This window comes from Phyllostomus discolor, chromosome 5, assembly GCF_004126475.2.
Source record: "Phyllostomus discolor isolate MPI-MPIP mPhyDis1 chromosome 5, mPhyDis1.pri.v3, whole genome shotgun sequence".
NCBI classification, from domain to species: Eukaryota; Metazoa; Chordata; class Mammalia; order Chiroptera; family Phyllostomidae; genus Phyllostomus; species Phyllostomus discolor.
In genome coordinates this window covers 48,302,661-48,324,397 of record NC_040907.2, presented here as the reverse complement: position 1 = coordinate 48,324,397, position 21,737 = coordinate 48,302,661, and the positions used below count along the sequence as shown (strand labels likewise).

Here is a 21,737-nt window from a genome sequence, read left to right as displayed (position 1 = left end):
ACTGATAGCAACTTGGAGTTTAACAGATATAATTGTCATTCTCCACTTTTATTGTAACAGGGAATTATGGAAGTCCTACCATTAGGCCAAGATCTTTCATCTGAAAGTCATTCTATGCTTATAAAAAAAAACAGGTACTTTCCACTAGCCCTTCAAAATAGACTTAAGAGAATCTGGCACTAGACATCCTCAAGTTTAAACAAACCTTGCCTGCCCCCCTCCTCCATCCATACCTATCCTGGTTTGTAAAGAGTAACTAACTCAAGTTTAAGGGTTTAACTGTGTCCATTTAACAAGTACTTGTTGTACACCTATTATAGTTTTGCACTGTGTTATTTAAGAAAGATACAACAGCAAAAAAAAAAAAAAAGAAAGAAAGGCATAGTAAATGTTCTCATAAAACTGGTATTCTAGCAGTTTATTTTCATCTGATCCACACAGGACTTTTTGATAATGGAAATCTGGGCATCAGTAGGCCTGACAATTTTCAAGGGCCCCACTCTCCCCACCTAAAATGGGATATAATTGTATTTTCTTGTGGTGTTTGACTTATTGTTTTGGAATATTGTTTATATGAGATTCTATGAAAACACAATTCAGTAACAGGAAGAAAACAAAACAATCTAGAATTTTCCAGAGTTTGAAACACTCCGGAATGCATTCGGTATTTCACTGTTCAGTAGCTGGGCATTACATTAAATGCACCAGAGGCCTAGCATGTACAGTAACCAGCGTGGGTGCTCATAAGCAGCCAAGGTGAAAACTTGAATGTTTCTTTTTCAAAACACTTACAGACCAGTTAAAAAGATAGCATGTTCAAAGTCTTCCCAGAGAGATTCAAGAACAAATTAAAATTCAAAACTATAGCTACAAATCAGTCTAGCTCCAAATATGCCTGTAAAGAAAGTACTGCTTAGCTGGAAAGCAAAGTCTTAAGAATATACTTTACCTCCTATGTAAGAAATTCTGTACCAGAAAACAGCAATAGGTATGTCATTAAGTTAAACACTAATGACCAGAGTCTCCTAGCATATTGAATATTTTTCCCTTTTAGCAAATGGAAATATCAACTAGGCTTAATAGTAATAAATAAACCAACTGGGTACTTATTTGTTATATGCTATTTGACAAGCAACAAAGTCACACCTACCACAAAATATCTCCACACTGACTTCATAACAAGCTTGAATTTACAGGTTTAAAGTCATTCTTTGAGTTAAAGGAATGTGTTTCAAAAGCCCTCAGTGTGAAAATGCATTACCACAAAAGAACATAATAGAAAGAAAGCTTTTTAGTAATCAAGTTAAATACCAGAAATATTAACATGTTTTACAAACACTAATTAACCCATGTAGAGTTATTCATAATTACCTAAAGCTCTCTAATTCATACTCATAATTTATACAGTACTAACATTCTCAAAGGCAAAATTTAGTTCCATCAGTTCTCCATTGCTGAACCTGTGAACTAGGACTTATTTTCTTACCACAAACAGCACAATTCTGGCTGTCTCTACACCACTCATCAGATCAAAGATTTGAGGCAAAGGAATATTAATTTGAATGGTACCTTTGGAAACCACAATTTTTAAAATGTATACACTGCCCAAAATGAACTTATGTCTTTATGATTCCAAGAGAAATGCCCAACTTTGAATTATCTTTGTGTTCTTGGATAATCCTTGTTTAAAAAACAATATCTTTGCCAATGTCATAACAAAAGATTATCACAAAAGAGGAGCTAGTGTGAAACCCTGCAGTTCAGTAGGAAAAGTTTATTTTGGGGGGTGGGGGGGGAAGGGAACACCATAGGGATTCTTTGTCCTCTCCTTAGATCAAAACTTACCTTCATATTAGGACCACTGGAGTGTCCAGGTGAGGCACATTGGTGCCTAAGCAGTCGAGGCTTTGTTGTTGCTTTTGTTGTTTTGTGTTGTCTTTTTTTGAGTGGATTTAAGTTTATTTTTGGAGCTTGCTCTAAGTTTTGAATTCTTGTGATTACACTCATGGTGAGAAAACGAGATCAGGTATTTCCAAGGGCTTCTACTGTGCTTATGTGCCCATTCAATTTGGATAATAGGCCAGGGTTGTTCAAGCCTTATTGAAACTAGAAATGGGAATTATTGGAAGCATTAAATGACACTTAAGGCCCTCGTCAAGACTAAATGTCATCATGCTTCATGAGACAATAATAAAAGTAATTTTGTCTTTGAAAAAATGTGCTTTTATTATAGGCAATCACCACCAATTACAAGAGTAATTTAGGCCCTCCCTCTTTCCTCCCTGTCTCTTTGTCAATTTATACACATATCTCCTGGCCTCTTTACTTTTTCCCCTTTTCAACTCCTTCCCAAACCAGCTGCTCCCCCTCTCTAAATGATTCTGTAATCCCTTTAGTCATAGTTAATTGTTATGTTTATTACTTGAGTAACACTTAATTTACCCCTCACCTCTGGAACTTAGTTCTCGAATGCAAATTATTGAATGTATACTATTCCTATCATTCACCATATTAAGTCTCCTATTAAAATCACTTGTGTACTCTAAGTATATGAAGGCAGTAGTCATGATTATTCATTTGTGTGTTCCCAAAGAGCCAGACACAGTGTCCTGCATGCAGTAAAGGTCTTTGCATATGCTGTTCCCTTTCCCAGAAATGTGCTTCCATGTATTCACAGGGCTCTTTGCCCTCTCTGTCTGTATGTTATCTTCTCATGTGACCCTCTCATAAACACTCTATTCTCACCATCCAATCATTCTTTGCTCCTGACCAAGTTTATTTTTCTGTACAGTTCTTATTATAGCTGGAAGTGTTTTATAACTTATTTATTTACTTCTTCCCTTACCTCTGGAATATAAGCTCCAAAGGAACAGGAACTCTATGCTATTTCTTGCTGAATGTCTAGAACCTAACCAGTGTTTGGCACATAGTAGTTGCTAAATTAATATCAGGTAAACATTTAAATCACTAAACAAATTTTTGCTGAGGTAAAATAAAGGAGAATATAATAAAATATCTCTTACATGGGATAAAACTTCCTTCAAGAGTGCGGTATGTAAAATGTAAAGTCCACTAAGTTGCTCTCATTCTGAGGTAATAGACAACTGTAACATTTAGTATAATCTTGGGCTCTGTAGTCAAGAGGCTGAAGTGCATAGTGAAACATTCTAGGCCATAACTGTCCATTGGAAACAAAGCGCAAGCCACAAATGGGAATTAAATGTGTCATTTTAAATTTTCTAGTAGCCACATTAGAAAAGAAACCATTGAAATTACTTTTAACAATAGATTTTATTTATTGTAGGCTATCCAAAATTTTATCACTTTGCCATGTAATCTATATCAAAAATTATAATAATTTTACTTTTTTAAATTTGTACTACTATGCATTCAATATCCAAGATCTGTTTCATGGTTATAGCAAATCTCTACTGCGACTGGTGCTTAAGCACCACGTGTGGCTAGTGGCTATTGTGTTGGACAATGCAAATCTCAGTAATAACTATCTGGTGGGATGAACAGTCTTTGAATGTGCTTTCCTTTTTTGCAGGTGCTTGTATACAACCCTTCCATCTTGAAGCACCTCAGGGAGGATCAGGATTATTACTAGAGCATGCAATGAAAAAAAAAAGAATGGGTGTCCAGCTTTTAGACAGAATGCATTGCTTAGTTTTGTTCTTCCAGAAAATAGAGTCTTGGAGCACACATGTGCAAATAGTACTCGGGATTAATTCCAAGCTTGTTTTTAAAAAAGAGAAAAAGGATTTCTAACATCCGAAAGCTTCCCTTTGGATATCCTGAACAGAGCATGGATGTCTGAACACAGTTGTTTCTGTCTGTACCCGAGAATATAGAATATGAATTAAGGGAAATGCGCTTGTGGTCAAGGAGTAGAAAAGGAGGAAGTAACAAAAGGTAATGAGAACAGAACACTAACAAGGTCCCCCAACACAAAAGAATAGAGACGGCAATGGCAAAGCAGTGTGTTTGATAGGACTTGAGTCCCCTAGCACACCTAAGTCTCCCTCTGCACTTGCATGTCCTAGAAGTTCCCACAGCCATATAGGAACACAGAAGGAAGTTAAGAATTAGCCTCAGCTAGCCTGCCAAGGGGCTTGCTGCAGTATGAGGCAAAGGGTCCAGGAGTCCATGGGGTACACAGCCCAAAGATAAGGGCTAACAGAAAGTGGATACAAGACTTTTAAACAACCAGATCCTCCACTGAGTGGTTAAGTAAAGGGCCCAGGCACTGGAGGAGAAGGTCAAACTCAAAGTGCACTGAGATGGTACACTGCTTGTGCCATGAGCAGTCATCATCTGGTATACCTGTCACATGCACAAGCTGTGCTGGATCAAGGACAGAAAATGGACAACTAAAAGGTCTGCAGAAATGAGCTGCTCTTCAACTGGAAAATGGTAAGCACCAGTGGAAAAGGATAATATAAGACAAGGACAATACCACACATCCATTACTATAATGTTAATTAATGTAAAGTTTGCCCACCTGTCCAATGCCACATGATTAAAGAAAAGGGGTAAGAATGGGAGAAATCCTGAAAGAGTGGACCTTTACTCAAGAGAAACCATTTTATATCAACTTGAAAGTTCAAGTTCATCCCAGTCCCTCCCACATCTATGAAAGAGGAGCTTAACAAAAAAAAAAAATGAGCTATTACAGAGAACAAACAAAATTATTTCATTTTTCTCCATCCCGCCCCTTCCTTCTGTAAATCTGATTAGTGGCATATAATTTTATCTCAATTACAAGTATTAACTGAGTAAAGACTAGACAATTAAAGACATAATGATGAGGGACTAATCAATGGGAAACAAAGGAGACACTTAACCTTAGCTGTCCAAGATGCAAGGCTCTGAAGACAATGAGTTGAAAGACTTCTTCAGATGACCTGGATCAGGGCTTCTCAAACATAATGTACATTCCTAGTCACCCTGGCTGATCAGACAATTAATGTAGTCTGATGAGGCATAGCTGAAGCTCTGCATTTCTAATAAACACCCAGATAATGCTAATGATGCTGCTCTGAGGACCACACTTGAATAGGCAGGACCTAGAAGATGTAACATCACAAACTTCTTATGAGCAGTTGTCAAAGACCCAAGCATAGGAGGTGACTCTCAAAGTTTAGTTGTACTGGGTAACAGTATGAAAACAAGTCATCAGTGTTGGGGTCCACCCTGCCTGGTCTCAGGAAGCTGTAACCCCCCGCTGAGTGAGGCTGAGTGAGAGACCTCCGAATCAGGAGCCACTAAGGAGACAAAACTTATTTCCCTGGCATGAACTCTGCCTGTTCTGTGCCGGCCGCCAATGCTTGATCAGTTAGCCAATGATGGGTAAGATTTCCCACGGGGGCAATCACCTAAGACAGGCATGATCATGTGGAGGCCTCAGGGAAGGACTTGGGGGCTGTGGAAATGAAGGGGTGATGGACATTAACCCCTGATCCCTCGGCTTTGTCAAAGCCCGAGTCCTTATTCTTAGTGGTGAGAAATCCAAGTCTCCTGGCTGTCTTTGTCTCCTGTGCCCAACTCAGGCCTGCAGAAATAACAGGGGTGGTGCAGTCCAGACCAGAGTTGGTGGACCCCCGGGGTAATCAGGCCTGGGACATAGAATATGCAAGATCCTGTGAGATCTGCTTGCTGGAGGATGCTATTGAATTAGAATATAAAGGCACAGGCAGGAAAGGAAACTAGTCTTTTAGTTCCTGTAGTCTTTTTAAGTGATAAAACCCCAAACTCTGCCCAGAATCCCAGCAGGAGTTCTGTTAGTCCCTTTGAAAACTACCTATTCCTTTTGATCTTCCCTGCCAGACTATAATCCACAAACAGTCTGTATTCATTTTTTTTAAGATTTTATTTATTTATTTTTTAGAGAGGGAGAAAGAGAGAGAAAGAAACATCAATGTGTGGTTGCTGGGGGTCATGGCCTGCAACCCAGGCATGTACCCTGACTGGGAATTGAACCTGTGACACTTTGGTTCACAGCTCACGCTCAATCCACTGAGCTATGCCAGTCAGGGCTACAGTCTGTATTCTTAATAAAAGCCTACTCAGGTGGGGACTTGGGGCCCTCTCCACTAGAGAGAGTGGCCATTTCATCCCTATTTCCGCACAGGACTCGGTTGTCTCTGTGTATGTTTTTCTCATGTTTCGACGAGCATCCGCAGCAGGGATGGATACTGCTGGCCAGTATCCTTCACACATCAGGGAACTAATAATATGGGCAATGTGGAAAGAGGAGTTTCTGAGTCCAGATGTGTGCATATGCCAGAGACTGGTGACTTTGTGCATGAAAACCATAAAACTCAAACTGAGCACATCTCCCAGTTGCAGAGAGGGCAGCGTTTATGCTACCTCACAGAATGCTGGGTCTTGGTGCTGGCAATGTCTGGGTTATAGATATACCTTGTAACAAAGCAGTGGGGTCATTCTTGCCTGTCCTGTGCATAGAACTGTGGAGTGACTTCTTTACTGAGTAGAGAAAAAGCGGGTGGAATCTCTGCCTTTTGGAACTTACATCATCTGCTGTCACTGCCATCACGCTCCTGCTTTTCTTCATTATAGAGATGAAGAATATGCTCTCTTAGGGTGTCTGTTATTCAGTGCAGCTTTGTTGGCAATTTTTAAGATCTACAAAGGAAAAAAAAGACATAAAATTAACAGTTTGGTATGCTTAGTTAAATATAAATTTGTATTCTCCAAACTAATATTTGAATATATACAGTGTACATGAGTAAGTAAACATCATATTTTTCTAAGCCAGTTCAATCTGACTGTGAGAAAAGAGGTTAAGAAAATATAAAAATCCAAGAAATTAAATGCAAAGCTATTTGGGAGAGAAAATTATAACAATTGGGTTCCCAAATAATCAACTATCACTGAGAATGTAGATATAGTATGCATTTCTAAAGGGTTTTATACTTAAAAAGTACTACTCCATAAAATTTTCATTTGATTCCCTTAACAGTCTGTGAGACCATTTTCATGTTTTTTTTTTTCTAATGAGAGAACACAGGGTCAGAAAAATAATTTGGCCAATGTAATAGCTAAAACATGGCAGATCTAGAACTTAAGAGATATGACCCCTTGATACTATTATCAAAAAAAAAAAAGGAAAAGTAAAGCAATACAAAAAATATACACAATAAAAAATTCTTAACTTCAATTTTACTGTTAGTTTAAACCTCACACATGAATAAGTATTTAGGTAAGTATTCATCACAGAGAATTTTAGCAACCAGTAGTTAGAAAAAGCTAGAAATCTCTCATTTAAATCACAGGGACCTGGTCATTTTGAGGTAGAGACATTGCAGTTCGTGGCATTTGTTTTGTGTAGACCATTGGAAGTCACTTCAGAAACAACCCCTATAATATTACCAAAATTTAAGGGTATATCCTGGTTATGGAAGCTCCAAAGGAAAACTAGTCACTGGTTTACCAGAACTCTGGCTATTAAAACAGGCCCAAATTGAAAAGGCATATCATATCAGGCATATGATTGTATACAAGAGAATATGAAGAATTCTGAGTTTGCAGAATTGAACTGGAAAAGCTATACTATACAATCATCAAGTCCAAGAAACATTCATCCATACGGTGGTTTCTCAAGAACTTAGTATAGAAATGCCCTGAATTTTTGCTGAGCTCAAGAAGCTCCTGTTTTCTCACCCTGTATGTTTAAACTCTTAACACATCCCTGATTTGAAAAGTCTGCTTCTGTAACATGAAGATATATATAGATAAAGAGCCTAATGAAATGGTAGCTATGTGACTAGGAATACTAAGTAGTGGCATTGTACCATCACCCAGGAAACCAGGGTTGAATTTCTACCACATAATTTGACTATATTATGCAGCAGTTGGCAGTAAAACTGAGAGTAGATAAGAGGGTGGGGGGAAGGAGAAACTTTGCCTTTTAAGTGTTCTACAGAAAGAACCCTACAGGGTTTTCAAGGGCTTTATTCCATAGGCCAAGGAAAATAATTTCTTCCACATACAATATATTTACAATTACTGAGCTCTTCAAAAGCTGTCCTAACAGGAGTAAGCAGAATTTCAGGGCTTTTATTCAATGGCTGCTTGAAACCTAACAAAAGTAGACAAATAACAGAGTTATTTTATCACAGAGTTACAGTCAATCTTTAGAGGGTGAACACATGATACAATATACAGATGATATATTATATAGAATTGTACACCCAAAACCAATAAAATTTTACTAACCAATGTCACTCCAATAAATTCAATAAGAAAGAAAAAAGATAGACTTAAATAATAAGTATAATTTGTTTAGTGGAGATAATAGAGAACAATATGGTGTGCAAATATATGGAAAGAAATTTAATAGACGAAGGGTATGCCACATGTAGGAAGCTCCCAAGCTAAGGAAATTAATGACAAGCAGAAAGACAAAATGTTCCAGGGTAACATCAGAAGGTCTTTTGGCAAGCTACACTATTTTTGTGAGGTCTTAGCCATAGAAATAAACTTAAGTTTTATGACACTTTGCATGTGAGAGTTTATTGGACAAATTCATGTGCCTTCAACTGGGAGCATGTCCTGACTAGGAAAAGCAGGGTTTCAAATAACAAGGCACTTTTTCAAATGTTTTACATTTAAAAATATATTATTCTATATTCAGAAGTAAAACTTAACATCTGTTATATAAAACAAAAAAAGAAAGAGAAAGAGAGATCATTTTCTGGATATGCCTTGTTTTCCCCTCAAGATCCACACCTCTACCTTTGCCATCCTGCCTGTGCCCTGGGAGGCTGGTCCAGGGACTGCACCATGGCTTTCCAGCTGTCTGGCTCCCGGCTGTGTTCAGTCCATGAGAAACAAAGGCAACAGGATAGAGGGCAGGGGGAAAGCGGGGTCCCTCTCTGCTGGCCATGGTGTAGCAATGACTAGAGTCCTCTACTTTAAGTTACAGCCCTGAGAGCACCCCTCTTCCAAGCTGACAAGATTCCCTGGGTTCCATTAACTAATGTCTCCATGTGACCCTTCAGAGATAGGGCCGGTAACTGTTCCCACTGTTGCTAGCCTTATGGGGCCTCATCATCCCTTCAGACTTAGCCTCAGACCTGCCCATACCTCTTATAAATAGCACCTCCATTAATCTTTATTTTACCCTCTTTTGGAAGTACAATCTGTCTCCAGCTGGGACCCTGTCTGATAAGAGATTTGTTCCAAAAACTTTACAAATCACAGGGCAATTTCAAAATATCTTCCCTCAGTGTCTAGGACAGTGACTGACAAAAAACAGAGTCTTAATAAATAATTGTTCAAAGACTGAATGAGTGAAATACAGTTGGAGTTCTAGAGTGATTTTATGGCTTTTAGAAAAGAAGGTCAGCAGACATTACATCAAGTTGTTTTTGTGAGGAAGAAATGGCTTCACATCCTCATTCTGGTGGCAATGATGATTCTGTTTGTGTGTTCTGAGAAGTGGTATATTTAATAGCATTTATGTTATAATATTACGCTACAATATTATAGAATAGCATACAATATGATTTATTATATTAGATATTATTTTATACTATGTTTAATATGGGAGAATAGGAGTTATTTATGCCATATCATTGCTGATTTTTAGTGTCACCTGTCTTTTGTTTAGTCTGCTATAGATTGAGATTTATCTTATGCCAGTTTAAGTACTGCATATACACAATTTCAAATATGTGTCATAATAATCATCCAACCAAGTAAGGTGGGCACCAAAATGATAACAAGTAAGAAAATCAAGTCTTGGAAGAGTGATGAAATATGCCCAAAGTCACACACTCAGCTGGTTAAGACTAGAGCACTTGGGTTCTAAAGCCAAGCCTCTTAACCTATCATGATGCAGCTAATTCAATTTTATTCATGTATTTTCAAGGTAGAAGTGAATTACATGATTTTTATTTCATTTTCTGACATCAGAAATATAAATTAAATTGATCAGTTTTCTGGAAACATGCTCTTCAATCAGGCAAGGATAAACAAGAGTAATTTTTAAGAGATACTGAAGTTTTTAAGTGCCTCAAATTCAAGGCAAATGTAGATGAGAGGAGAGGTCAGGTTCTCATAATTTGAGATATTCTGCTTTTAGCAAAATTTGCTTCTCGATAAATAGAACACCATATGCTTCATTAAAACTAATTATTTCTGAGAGTTTCTAAGCTAATGAGTAAATTGATGACTATAAATTCCATTTCCGGCACATTGTAATAGTTTTCCTGTGGTTTTATATTTCTTCACCTTAAAGATGTTTTAAAATTACATTATTCTTTTATAACATCCTGTTACACTCAAAGACTACAGTATTCCTCATATAATTTTGCCTTTTTCATGTCTCCCTCCTCCACAGAGAAGTAAAAGCTGAAATAAGGGTGCTGTAGCAACCATGTGAATTCCTCCTTCAACGGGGTTCAAGTTATCAGTTCTAGTAATCCCTGGCTGATAGAAATTCCAACAAATTATGATAATCATTTAAAAAATATTATGTACATCATGGGTACATGCTAGACCAAACCTTGAAGAAATAAAAAAAAATAAGAGTAATATTCGAGGATTTAAGAGAGCTACTTTTTTTATTAGGTTCCACTTATAGGTGAGATCATATGGTATTTGTCTTTCACCGCCTGGCTTGTTTCACTTATCATAATGCTTTCCAGTTCCATCCATGCTGTTGCAAAAGGTAGGAGCTCCTTCTTTCTTTTTGCTGCATAGTATTCCATTGTGTAAATGTGCCATAGCTTTCTGATCCACTCAAAACACACAAGCAAGCAAAATATAACCATAGACATTGAAATAAAGAACAAACTGACAATAACCAGAGGGGAGGGGGTAGATAACAGGGGAAGAAAGGGAAGGGTCATCGAGGAACATGTATAAAGGACCCCTGGACAAAGCCAAAGTGGGGTAGGATTGAGGGTGGGGGTGGGTAGGGGGAAAGTGGTTACAGGAAAATGGAAGCAACTGTACTTGAACAACAATAAAAAAAGGAAAAAATTAAGAAAAGGAAAGGTCAAAAGGTGAAAAAAGTGACTATCTAATTTAAAGATTGCCTTTTATTCTAAGATGATGTTCAGAAAAGTTTCATTTTCTTTTTTGTATATGTATAATTGATTTATTGAAAATTCTGAACTCAGTGGGGCACAGATATGTATTAGTTTTCATTTTTCTCCAGTAAGTGCTTTCCATCTACAAATCTATTTCATCTTCCTTCACAAGAGTTCATATTGAGTCCAGAACCCCAATTTATAACTGCTTTATATTTTTATTTTTTAAAATATTTTATTGTTGTTCTATTATAGTTGCCCCAATTTTCCCCTGTTGCTTTCCACTGTTGTCCCACCCATCCCATCCCCCACTCCCACAGTCAGTCCCCACACTGTTTCCCATGTCCATGGGTCATTCATACATGTTCCTTGACTAGTCCCTCCCCCTTCTTTCCAACCTTATCCCCCTTCCCCATCCCCTCTGGTCAATGTCAGTTTGTTCCTTGTTTCCATGCCTCTGGTTCTATTCTGCTCATTTGTTTGTTTTGTTCATTAGGTTCCTCTTATAGGTAAGATCATATGGTATTTGTCTTGCACTGCCTGGCTTATTTTAGCATACTGCTCTCTAATTCCATCCATGTGGTCGTGAAGGGTAGGAGCTCCTTCTTTCTTTCTGCTTTGTAGTATTACATTGTGTCAATGTACCACAGTTTTTGATCAACTCATTTACTGATGGGTAATTAGGCATTTCCAGGACTTGGTTATTATAAATAATGCTGCTATGAACACTAGGGTGCATAGTTTATTTTGAATCGGTGTTTCAGGATTCTTAGGATATAATCCCAGTAGTGGAATCACTGCATTAAAAGTCAGTTTCATTTTTAGTTTTTTGAGGAAATCCCATAGTTTTCAACAGTGGCTGCACCAGTCTGCATTCCCACCAACAGTGCACTAGGGTTCCCTTTTCTCCACACCCTTGCCAGCACTTGTTTGTTGATTTACTGATGATAGCCATTTTGGTAGGAATGAGGTGGTATCTCATAGTTTTAATTTGCATCTCTCGCATGGCTACTGATGTTGAGCATCCTTTCATATGTCTATGGGCCCTTTGTATGTCCTTCTTGGGAAAGTGTCCGTTCAGGTCCTTTTCCCATTTTTTAATTGAATTGTTTGTCTTTCTGGTGTTGAGTCATATGAGTTCCTTGAATATTTTGGAGATCAGACTCTTGTCTGAAGCATCATTGGCAAATAGGTTTCCCATAGAGTTGGATCCCTTTGCATTTTGATGTTTTCTTTAGCAGGGCACAAGCTTTTTAATTTGATGTAGTGCCATTTGTTTATTTTTTCCTTTATTTCCCTTGCCCTAGGATATCTATTGGCAAAAATATTGCTGCATGGGATATCTGAAGTTTTACTGCCTATGTTTTCCTCTAGGACTTTAATAGTCTCATGGCTTATATTTATATCTTTTGTCCATCTTGAGTTCATTCTGATGTATGGTGCAAGTTGGTGGTCTGGTTTAATTTTTTTTTGCATGTAGCTGTCCAGATCTCCCAACATTATTTATTGAAGAGGCTATTTTTCCTTCATTTTATGTTCCTGCTCCCTTTGTCAAATATTAATTCACCAGAGACATGGATTTATTTCTGGGCTCTCTATTCTGTTCCACTGATTTATTTGGCAAAATAGTGGAATATAAAATCAATATTCAGAAACAAAAGCATTTTTGTACACCAACAATGAAATATCAGAAACAGAAACTAGGAAAAAAATCCCACTTACTATAGCAACAGGAAAAATAAATTACCTAAGAATAAACTTAAACAAGGCAGTAAAAGACCTATACTCAGACAACTACATAATGTTGAAGAAAGAAATTAAGGAAAATACAGATAAATGGAAGTATATAATGTGTTCATGGATTGGAAGAATTAACATCATCAAAATGTCCATATTACCCAAAGCAATCTATAGATTCAATGTAATCTCTATGAAAATACCAATGGTATATTTTATAGATCTAGAAAAAATATTTCAAAATTTATCTGGAAGCAAAAATGACCCCAAATAGCCTTGGTAATCTTGAGAAAGAATGAAGTAGGAGGGATCACAATACCTGATACAAACTATATTACAAGGCCACTATAATCAAAACAGTCTGGTACTGGCATAAGAACAGACACATAGATCAATGGAACCAATTTATAACTGCTTTAAATCACATGTCCCTTTTTTCTGGGTTCAGTGACGAGGATGTATGGCACCACTCAGTGGCCAGTGTGTAGAACCTGGCATGGGAAGGGAAAATGGTCTTACTTTTCCTTCCCCCTTCTTCCTTCCTTTCATTTTCAGGTTCTAACTCCTTCCACATTGAAGCAGAGTGGAAAAGTTAATTAAAGGAAGTAAAAACCTTCTGAACTAATGGGATATTTCATTACAGTTTTCTTGAGTGCCACTACTTCTCTGGCAAAAAGAGACTGTATACTCATGACCTCTCTAAGACAAGTGTTTAAATGCTGGCTCTCTTCTTAAGGGTGAGTAGGAACATTCCTATTAGGAAAAAATATCTTTTCTCATATCCACAGCTCCATCTCCATTGGTATACATTGAATGTGCTGATAGGGTCCCCTTGAGCAATGGTCTACTCTCTTGATTAAAGTAATGACAAAATGGCTCAAGCCCCAGTGCACTTGATCCAGAATAAGCTCAGGCATCTTTGTCACACCAAGTGGTGAAAATGTAGGCCCTTTTGGTGCTCTCTCTTGACTCCATTTCTCTGTCTCTACCCTGCTAACTCCATTTCTCTCCACCCAGTTATCCCACTCTATTTCCCCCTTGCTCAGAAAGGCACAAAGAGAAAATCTTAAAGTCTTCTGCATAAGTGACCAATGGAGAAATGAGATACTGTGTCAGTTTTTTATCAACAGCTTTCATACCTAAGCCAACCACTCTAAACTCTGCTCTGTGATGCTAGGGCTGGGACATTGCAAATTGCATTTCAGAGATCCTCTTTCAGTTGGCTTCCTGTAGTACTGCCAATGGAAATGATTAGTAGGAAACTGGAAAAAGAGATTTGCAGAAAAGGGACTCTCTTCCTTCTTTCAGGAGTATAGACAAATTGGGCACTGCCTCCTGACAGATCCAGAACCAACCACACGATATTCTCATCAGATGTCTGCTCACTAGATTCATGGTGACCACTTGGATGTTCCAGCTCCTACTGGTGGTGACCCTTCATTCCTAGACTCTGGTAACACCATCATCCCCTTTATCCCCTCAGCATTAGAAATGGTAGATGCTTCATTAATCTTTGGGTCACCGGGCTGGCCCCTTTCATTTTCATCATTCAATACTTGGGTAATCAGTTTCTTGTATTAAATTACTTTTTGTTTTCCTAACCAGAAGCTAATCTTCCTTTTATTGGAGGCAACCCCCATCTCTAGAAGTGGCTCTACATCTTCAGTAGGCCAATAATTCTCTTCTTTAAAACTTCTTCACATTATATCCCCTCTGCCCGGAGTCAGTTTATATGAGCACTGGGAGGCTGCTGGGGTAATGAGTGGTATCAGAACCAATCTGGCATCCTCTGAGAGGGAGCAGTCTGAGCACTTTTTTATAGTCAAACTTCAGTTCTCCAAAGTTCTCAATCAAGTTGTTCATGGAAAAAATGTCTTGGTTGTTTAACAAAACTTTGGGTCTTAATTCTTGACCCAACAACCCTTTCATGCTAATACCTGTATGATCAGTCATGTGCCTCTTAGATGACAATCAAAGGAGATTTGGTTTTGAAGAAATTGTTTCTCAGTTTTCTAGAACAAATTAAGTTTGAGAACCAAGGTTCCACTGTAATTCTTCCTTTAAAGAACATGGGATATTTTTATGGCTTTTAGCCCTCTACTTTGGGTTAAAAAGGACCATCTCCATTTCTTGCTTAACAGGAAAAGTCCTATTCAACAATCTTTCAGATGTTAAAATGTTCATTTATAAAATGATAAAAATGTAACAGGACAGGAGCATTTCTTTCTTTCTTTCTTAATGGCCTCCACTGAGAAATTAAACACTGACAACTTCATGTCAGACCTCTAATTCTTTGGAAATTGTATTGATTCATAAAGTACAAATGTCTAAGAACCTGTAAACTAGACCAGTGGGTCTTAAATTTACAAAATAACTAGAATAAAGAATAATTGAAGAAAAGGAAGCTCTTCTGGTTTGGGCTAGCATCTTACGTAGTATGAACTGGGGAAAAAATGTTGGACAAAGCAGAATCTGAATTGTTGTCCCCATTTGCAGCCACACAACTGCCAGCTACAGCTATGCACCTAGCTCTGTGCTTCTGGTGTCCTCAATGTCAAGGGGCTGGGTTATACATATCCATAACCTTTAGAGTCTGATGAAATTCTAGGAAACTAACAGAAGTAAACAAAAATGGTATAAACCAACTCTCTAGACTCAACACACATGTGAGCATGTCCAGAACTTGATATACAAAATATAAAAGTCCTCCCATTAGTTTATATTGACTGGTCTCATGATACTTTCAAAAGCTCCAGGTTACTGAACTGTTGGGGAGATAAACAGGAGACCAATGTTCTTCCTCTAAAAGTTATTGTAGTAGAACACAAATTATGGAGAGCAAACAAATTTAATTAAAAATATGTATGTAATATGAAAAGATATTTTCTGCATAAAATTTCTTAAGACTATAAGCACCCAACATTTAGATGTAAGCATTTCTAGGAGAGAAAAATCAGTTTGTTTTATTAGGCCATAAGCATGAAGACTTTATCAATAAAAATTGAAAAGCATTAAGAATTAAATATGAACTTAAACCATTAGCTTAGTCCTGAGGCAGGATAGTAAGAAGCTATGAAAACTCCTTAGCAAGTGGAATGGGGAAACTGAGACAGGTAGTTAACTGAAACTGGCTTTATGTAGCACCCTGAATCACCTGCCTCCTCCCTTACACAACCACTACCTTAAGCATTAAGCCCTCAGGACAATGAGGTTCTGATCAGCATCAAACAATCTTAGGACAAAAGCCTCGAACCTGTTGGCCACAGAAACAGAGTTTTGGTCAAATTATAGATAACATCTAGGCTTCTGTTGTGTTTCAGCTCTAGGCCCAGAAAAGCAGCAAAACCATGCAAAGCAACACCATGGCTGCATCAGGACCAGCTACAATGACTGATGACCCCCTATCCTAGCACCAACCAATCAGTGAACACCACAACTCTGACCTCATATGCTCATTTTGATGAATCAGCATATTAAAGGACACATCTGGAAAGTGAATGAACATTCCATTGAGTTTCTCCCCTAAGACCCTTCCTAAAATTTCTGCCTATAGAAAACAGACAAAGACAAAGAACCCAGCCTGTGCATGTGCTCTCTCTCTAAAGCATACCACACTGTCTTTCTTTGGGTGTGTACCTTTTCTTTCTTTCTCCTAAGTGCCAAGGGTCCCCACAAGACTTGTAACCAGGGCAGCAGCAGGCAATGGCGGCTCATCCTACAATAACCCCCTGAACTGTCCCCAAAGGCCTTTCTTTTGCCTCTGTAACTTGGTCCTGAGTCCATGCAGCCCAGCTGGCCCACTTCTTCTGCCTCTGTGACTTTCTTTCTAAAAAGCCAAGGCAGCTCTCTGAGTATCTCACCCAAATCTTCTCCTTGAGTGTACTTTCACTTTGCATGTTAAATAAACTTCCTCCTGTGCTAGAGTTCTTGCCTCTGAATTCTTTCATTGCTGAACTGAAGAACCAAGAGACAACATCACTGCCAATAGCCTGAGAGAATGATAGTAACAAAGAGATAATGGCATTCTTTTAATAGTCATCAGACTGCAAAGTAGCTAAGCTAAAGGCTGCTCTGAGTAAAGCATGTCTCCTGAACAACCACTTAAAACCAATTTCTACTATAAAATGTGTTCTCTCTAAATTACTAATATGGTACAATCTTGAAATCAATTCACATGTTGACAAGAAAAAAATTCTTAGCATACAGTTTGTTTAGATGAATGTTAATTTCTGACACTAACAGAATAGAAAGTGACAAACTATTCCCATGTTTCTACTTGAATAAATAATGCCTTAATGAGTTTATTAGTGAGTTTCTCTCCAGGAAAAACTGTCTAAATCAGAAAGTCTTAAAGAAACAAGTAATTATTTCTACTATTAAAAATGTTATTTGTGTCCTGACCAGTATGGCTCAGTTGGTTAGGCATCACCCTGCAAAGCCAAAGATTATCCATTTGATTTCTGATCAGAGGATTTGCCTGGGTTGTGGGCTGGGTGCCTGGTTAGAGCATGCCCATAAGAGGCAACCAATTGATGGTCTTATACATTGATATTTCTCTCTCTTTCTCTTTCTCCTTCTCTTCCACTCTCTCTAAAAATAAATAAAACATTTAAAAATGTTACTGGTACTATTGATTAATCTTTTATAGTTTAAAATGCCATAAGGAGGCAATTTTATGTTCAGCCATTTTTGGCTCCATTATAAGTATTGGGAAAGGACCAAAAAAGCCCTATATTCAATGGTATATTCAAGCCCTATATTCAAATCAATGAACAATTTGATATTATAAGCTCTTTCAAATTCTGAGGGTTTCCATCTTTGAGTTATCATTGTACCAAAAAAGTGATGTGATCACAGAAGATCTAGAAAGTATTAGGGAATTTTTACTATCTCCTAAAATGAACCACAGAAGATCTACAAACATAAAGTGTCAGCATGGACAAAGGATAGTCAATTCACTTACATATTTTATAGCACCTGCTCATGCTCAAATTGGGATGGTCTAATTCCACCCCCAGAGCTATTAGTAACTTTCACAGACCTATTAGCAGGTGTTCTGGGATTTCAACTCACATCACTAACTTTCAATGAGAGTATAAAAATTATTTTATCATTTCTTATGGCTGAGTGGTATCCCATTTTACATATATAGCATATCTCCTTTATCCAATCATTTATGAAAGGATACTTCAGTTGTTCCTATGTCTTGGCCACCGTGAATTATGTGCAGTGAACATAGGCAGATGAAATACTGCTATTTGCAACAACATGGACTGACCCTGAGAATATCTTGCTAAGCAAAACAAGTCAGACAGAAAAATTCAAGAACCATATGATTTCACTCATAAGTGGGATATAAAACTGAAAGCAACAAATGAACAAACAATAAAAGAAACAAAAACTTATGGACACAGACAACAGTATGGGGGTTACCAGAGGGAAGCAGGTAAGAGGATAGTAAAGGGTAAAAGAGGTCAAATATATGATGATAGAAGATGATTTGACTTTAAGTGGTGGGCACACAATGCAATATATAGAATATGTATCATAGAAAAGTACACTTGGACCTATATAATCTTATTAACTAATATTGCCCCAATAAATATCATTAAAAATTGTATCCATGATCCAAAATCCCCATTTCTGTCCATTATGGATATTGCCCACTTCTTCCTTTAGTTCCTCAACAATAGCAACAAAAACTATAGAGAGCCCACTGGGTGACAGGGAATGCTCTGGGTAATACAAGATGAATATAATAGAATTCTTGACCTTAAAAAGCCCATGGTCTAGTGTTTGTATGGATGAATCAATGATTATTCTTTCCACAATATTTAATGTGCTCTTGGCATGTGTCAGGCTCACAGTGCAATGTGATAAGTGTTCTGACAGGAATAGACAATTACTTTATTTGTTTACTATATGAGTGAAGGCCACCTCTATGAATGAGAGTGATCAATAAGAGCTTCACAGAGGAGGTTTCAGTCCTTTTATGGGTGCCATAACTAAGGAATGAAGGATAAAACCCTTCTGCTCCCCCTATTTTCCAGAGTGATCTTTTTAAAAAATGAACAAAATTCCTCATACTACTTCCCTCCTTCTCATTTTTCATGGCTTCCTGTTACATTTAGGATAATCCCCAACCCTAATATGACATGCAGGTCCCTACAGATCTGGTCCTTGCATACCTTTCAGCTTCAACTTCCTATGTTGGCTTCCACCTGCCTCCCTACCTTATCCCACATCACTGCCCTCTTTAACTCATTTATCTTTAGCAAAACTGCATTTAGGATTTATCCCACAGCCTTCTTGCCCCAGGACTTTTCTTGCACTGTAATACTCTCACTTTTGCCTAGCTAAATCATTCCTTAGCCTTCAGCTTACATGTCACTTCTGTCACTTCTTCAGAAAAGCCTTTACTGACTTCCCCCATTTGTCACAAGGACTTATCACATCATTATTTTTTTCTTATCCACAGTCTTCATCATAATGCTATATTTGTTTTTAAGAATGCATAGTTTTTAACCTTTCAGAAGATCAAAATGAATATTATTAAATTACTTATTCCTTGTGCCAAGTAATAAATATTTATTGAAAAACGTTTGAATAATAATGTAGATGTGAGAAAAATAGATATGTTCTATGCCCCTGTCTGGATGATTTAAAAACATGATAATCTAAAGGCAGAAGATAGCAGGGGGAAAGAGATAGAACCAAAATACCAGATAAATTACAAATATCAACTCACAAATAACATTATGGACAGGATATATTATGGACAGGATATATATTCTTACTCTTGTAGAAGGATACAATTGCTTTGGGGTAGGTGGTATTCTGTAGTATATATATACACACACATACACATACATATATGCACACACACTATAGGATACTATACTATACTATACTATACTATAGCGTGTATATATACATATATAAAATCTCATGTAATCCTCAAAGCTATGTTTGTCTCCATTTTACAGGTGATAATTTTCATGCATGGAAAGGATAAATCATCCAAGCTCACCTATCTAGGAAAGGGCAGCAACAGGATTCACACCCAGGCACTGTGTCTGCAGAGCTCATGCAATTAACCATTATCCTCCATTGCCTCTTGGAAGCAGCAAGCAAGTATTATTTATCAAAGAACAAGCAGCAAATGAAGATGGGTTAGAACTAAGATACCGAGGAGAACTGGGAAGAAAAGTGAGATTTCAAGACAAGAATCCAATTCTTTAAACAAAACAAAAAAGAGATAAGATGCTATAGTTTACAGAACATATAGAGCCTATGAAAAGCTACTCTCCTATGTTCAATTGGAAACTTAGACTATGTGTATAAAACTGTAGATTTAAAAGGTAACTCAAAAGGCATAATAATTTGCCTCTACTGCTTCTTATGCTCTAGCAAAAATTCACAAGTATTTTCTTCTTCTAAATAAGGTCTTTAATTCAATATCTAAAATTACTTTAAGTTAATATAAAAGACCCTTGATATTCATTTACAAGTACAACATCCCTAAGCTCTTAAAAATTGTCACCAATCTAGTACTTTTCAAACACATTTCATGGGACATGTAGGAGATAGACGAGACATTGGATGAAGTCTTCTTTTTAGGCTCAAAGACCCCAGACACTCATCAACTTCAACTATTTCCTGTCTTCAAAAAAAAAAATGAAATAATGAAGTGTAACAGTTTATTATTGTTTTAAGCAAGCAAGCACACAAAACATCTGCATGTTCCTTTCTCAGAAATATAAATATTGGTTTGGCCAAAAAGTCCATTAAGTTTTTCCGTAAAATGAAAGACACATTTTTTTCATTTTCACCAGTAACTTTATTGATTTGGGCATTGTGAGTATGTCAGCTATCTCCTGCTCTTGGTTTCCAGTGGGTAGAGGCCATAGGTGCTGCTAAACATCTTCCAATGCATAAGACATCCCACAGCAAAGAATTATTTGGTCAAAGTGTTAATAGTACCAAGAAACTTCACAAACCTCCTTTGATATATTCAATCAGTAGAAGCACCTTCTCCACACACTGCACAAGTTTGTTTGTGTGTTTCAGTTTCATTTTACCTTTTTTAAATTATAAAACATAACACACTGAAAATGTTGCACATTTTCTTCCATCTTCAATATTAAAGTGGCTGTACAAAAAATCACCAATTCTGATACATTTTTAATGTACACTAATATGACAACTGTCACAATATAATGTAACAAAATTGTTTTGAATGAAGTTAAAGACAACTAAACACTACTAGAGCTATTGTACAGAAAAAACTAAACAAATTTTTGGCCAACCAATAATACTACATCATTACAGACTTTCTATGATGAAGGTCCCAAAGATGTGAGGAATCTTCCCAGGACTTCAAATGAATTACTGCCATGACATTTACTGGTTTAAGGGAATTAATTGGATATTAAATCTGTCAATGATTACTGTCTATTTAGAAGCAAACACTCAATTTCAGGCCAGTCTGTCCCTGACATACTACAAGGTCAGGGATTCATATTGACATGGAAATATCTATGTCAGAAACTATCATTTCTTTGCTTATTTTTTGAAGACACAAAATTAGGCCTCACCCTAAGAATGAATTCACACATGAATTTAACAAGCACCTAAAATATTGGGTATATAAGTGGTAAGAGAACAAAAGGAACAAGTATTAGAGGACAAATAGGCTTGGGAGCCACAAAAAACTAAATTTTTATCTGTTTTACATTCTGAGGCTCTGTTAAAGATTTTATTTAATAAGAGGTGCTACCACTTAAAAAGAAAAGCTTGAAAACTGCTCTAATACTGCCTATAATACCCCCATAAAATGTCAAAGAGCAGTGTTTTTTTAACTTTACTTATTTAAGTACCAGCTTTGTAACATTTCCATATGTGAGTCCCTTGTTTTACAGAGGCTGTAAAGAGCCC

General features: G+C 37.2%; 1 protein-coding gene across 2 annotated transcripts in view; it reads right to left on the bottom strand.

Annotated features, from left to right (window-relative positions):
• The window catches only part of PDE4B (phosphodiesterase 4B), a 530,477-nt gene that overhangs the window by 425,820 nt on the left and 82,920 nt on the right, over positions 1 to 21,737 (bottom strand). For both annotated transcript variants that reach the window (XM_036026231.1, XM_028512530.2), the window contains exon 2: positions 6,536 to 6,648. In XM_036026231.1, coding sequence (XP_035882124.1) covers positions 6,536 to 6,577 — 42 coding nt within the window. In that variant the 5' untranslated portion in view covers positions 6,578 to 6,648. The remainder of the gene's footprint in view (positions 1 to 6,535; positions 6,649 to 21,737) is intronic.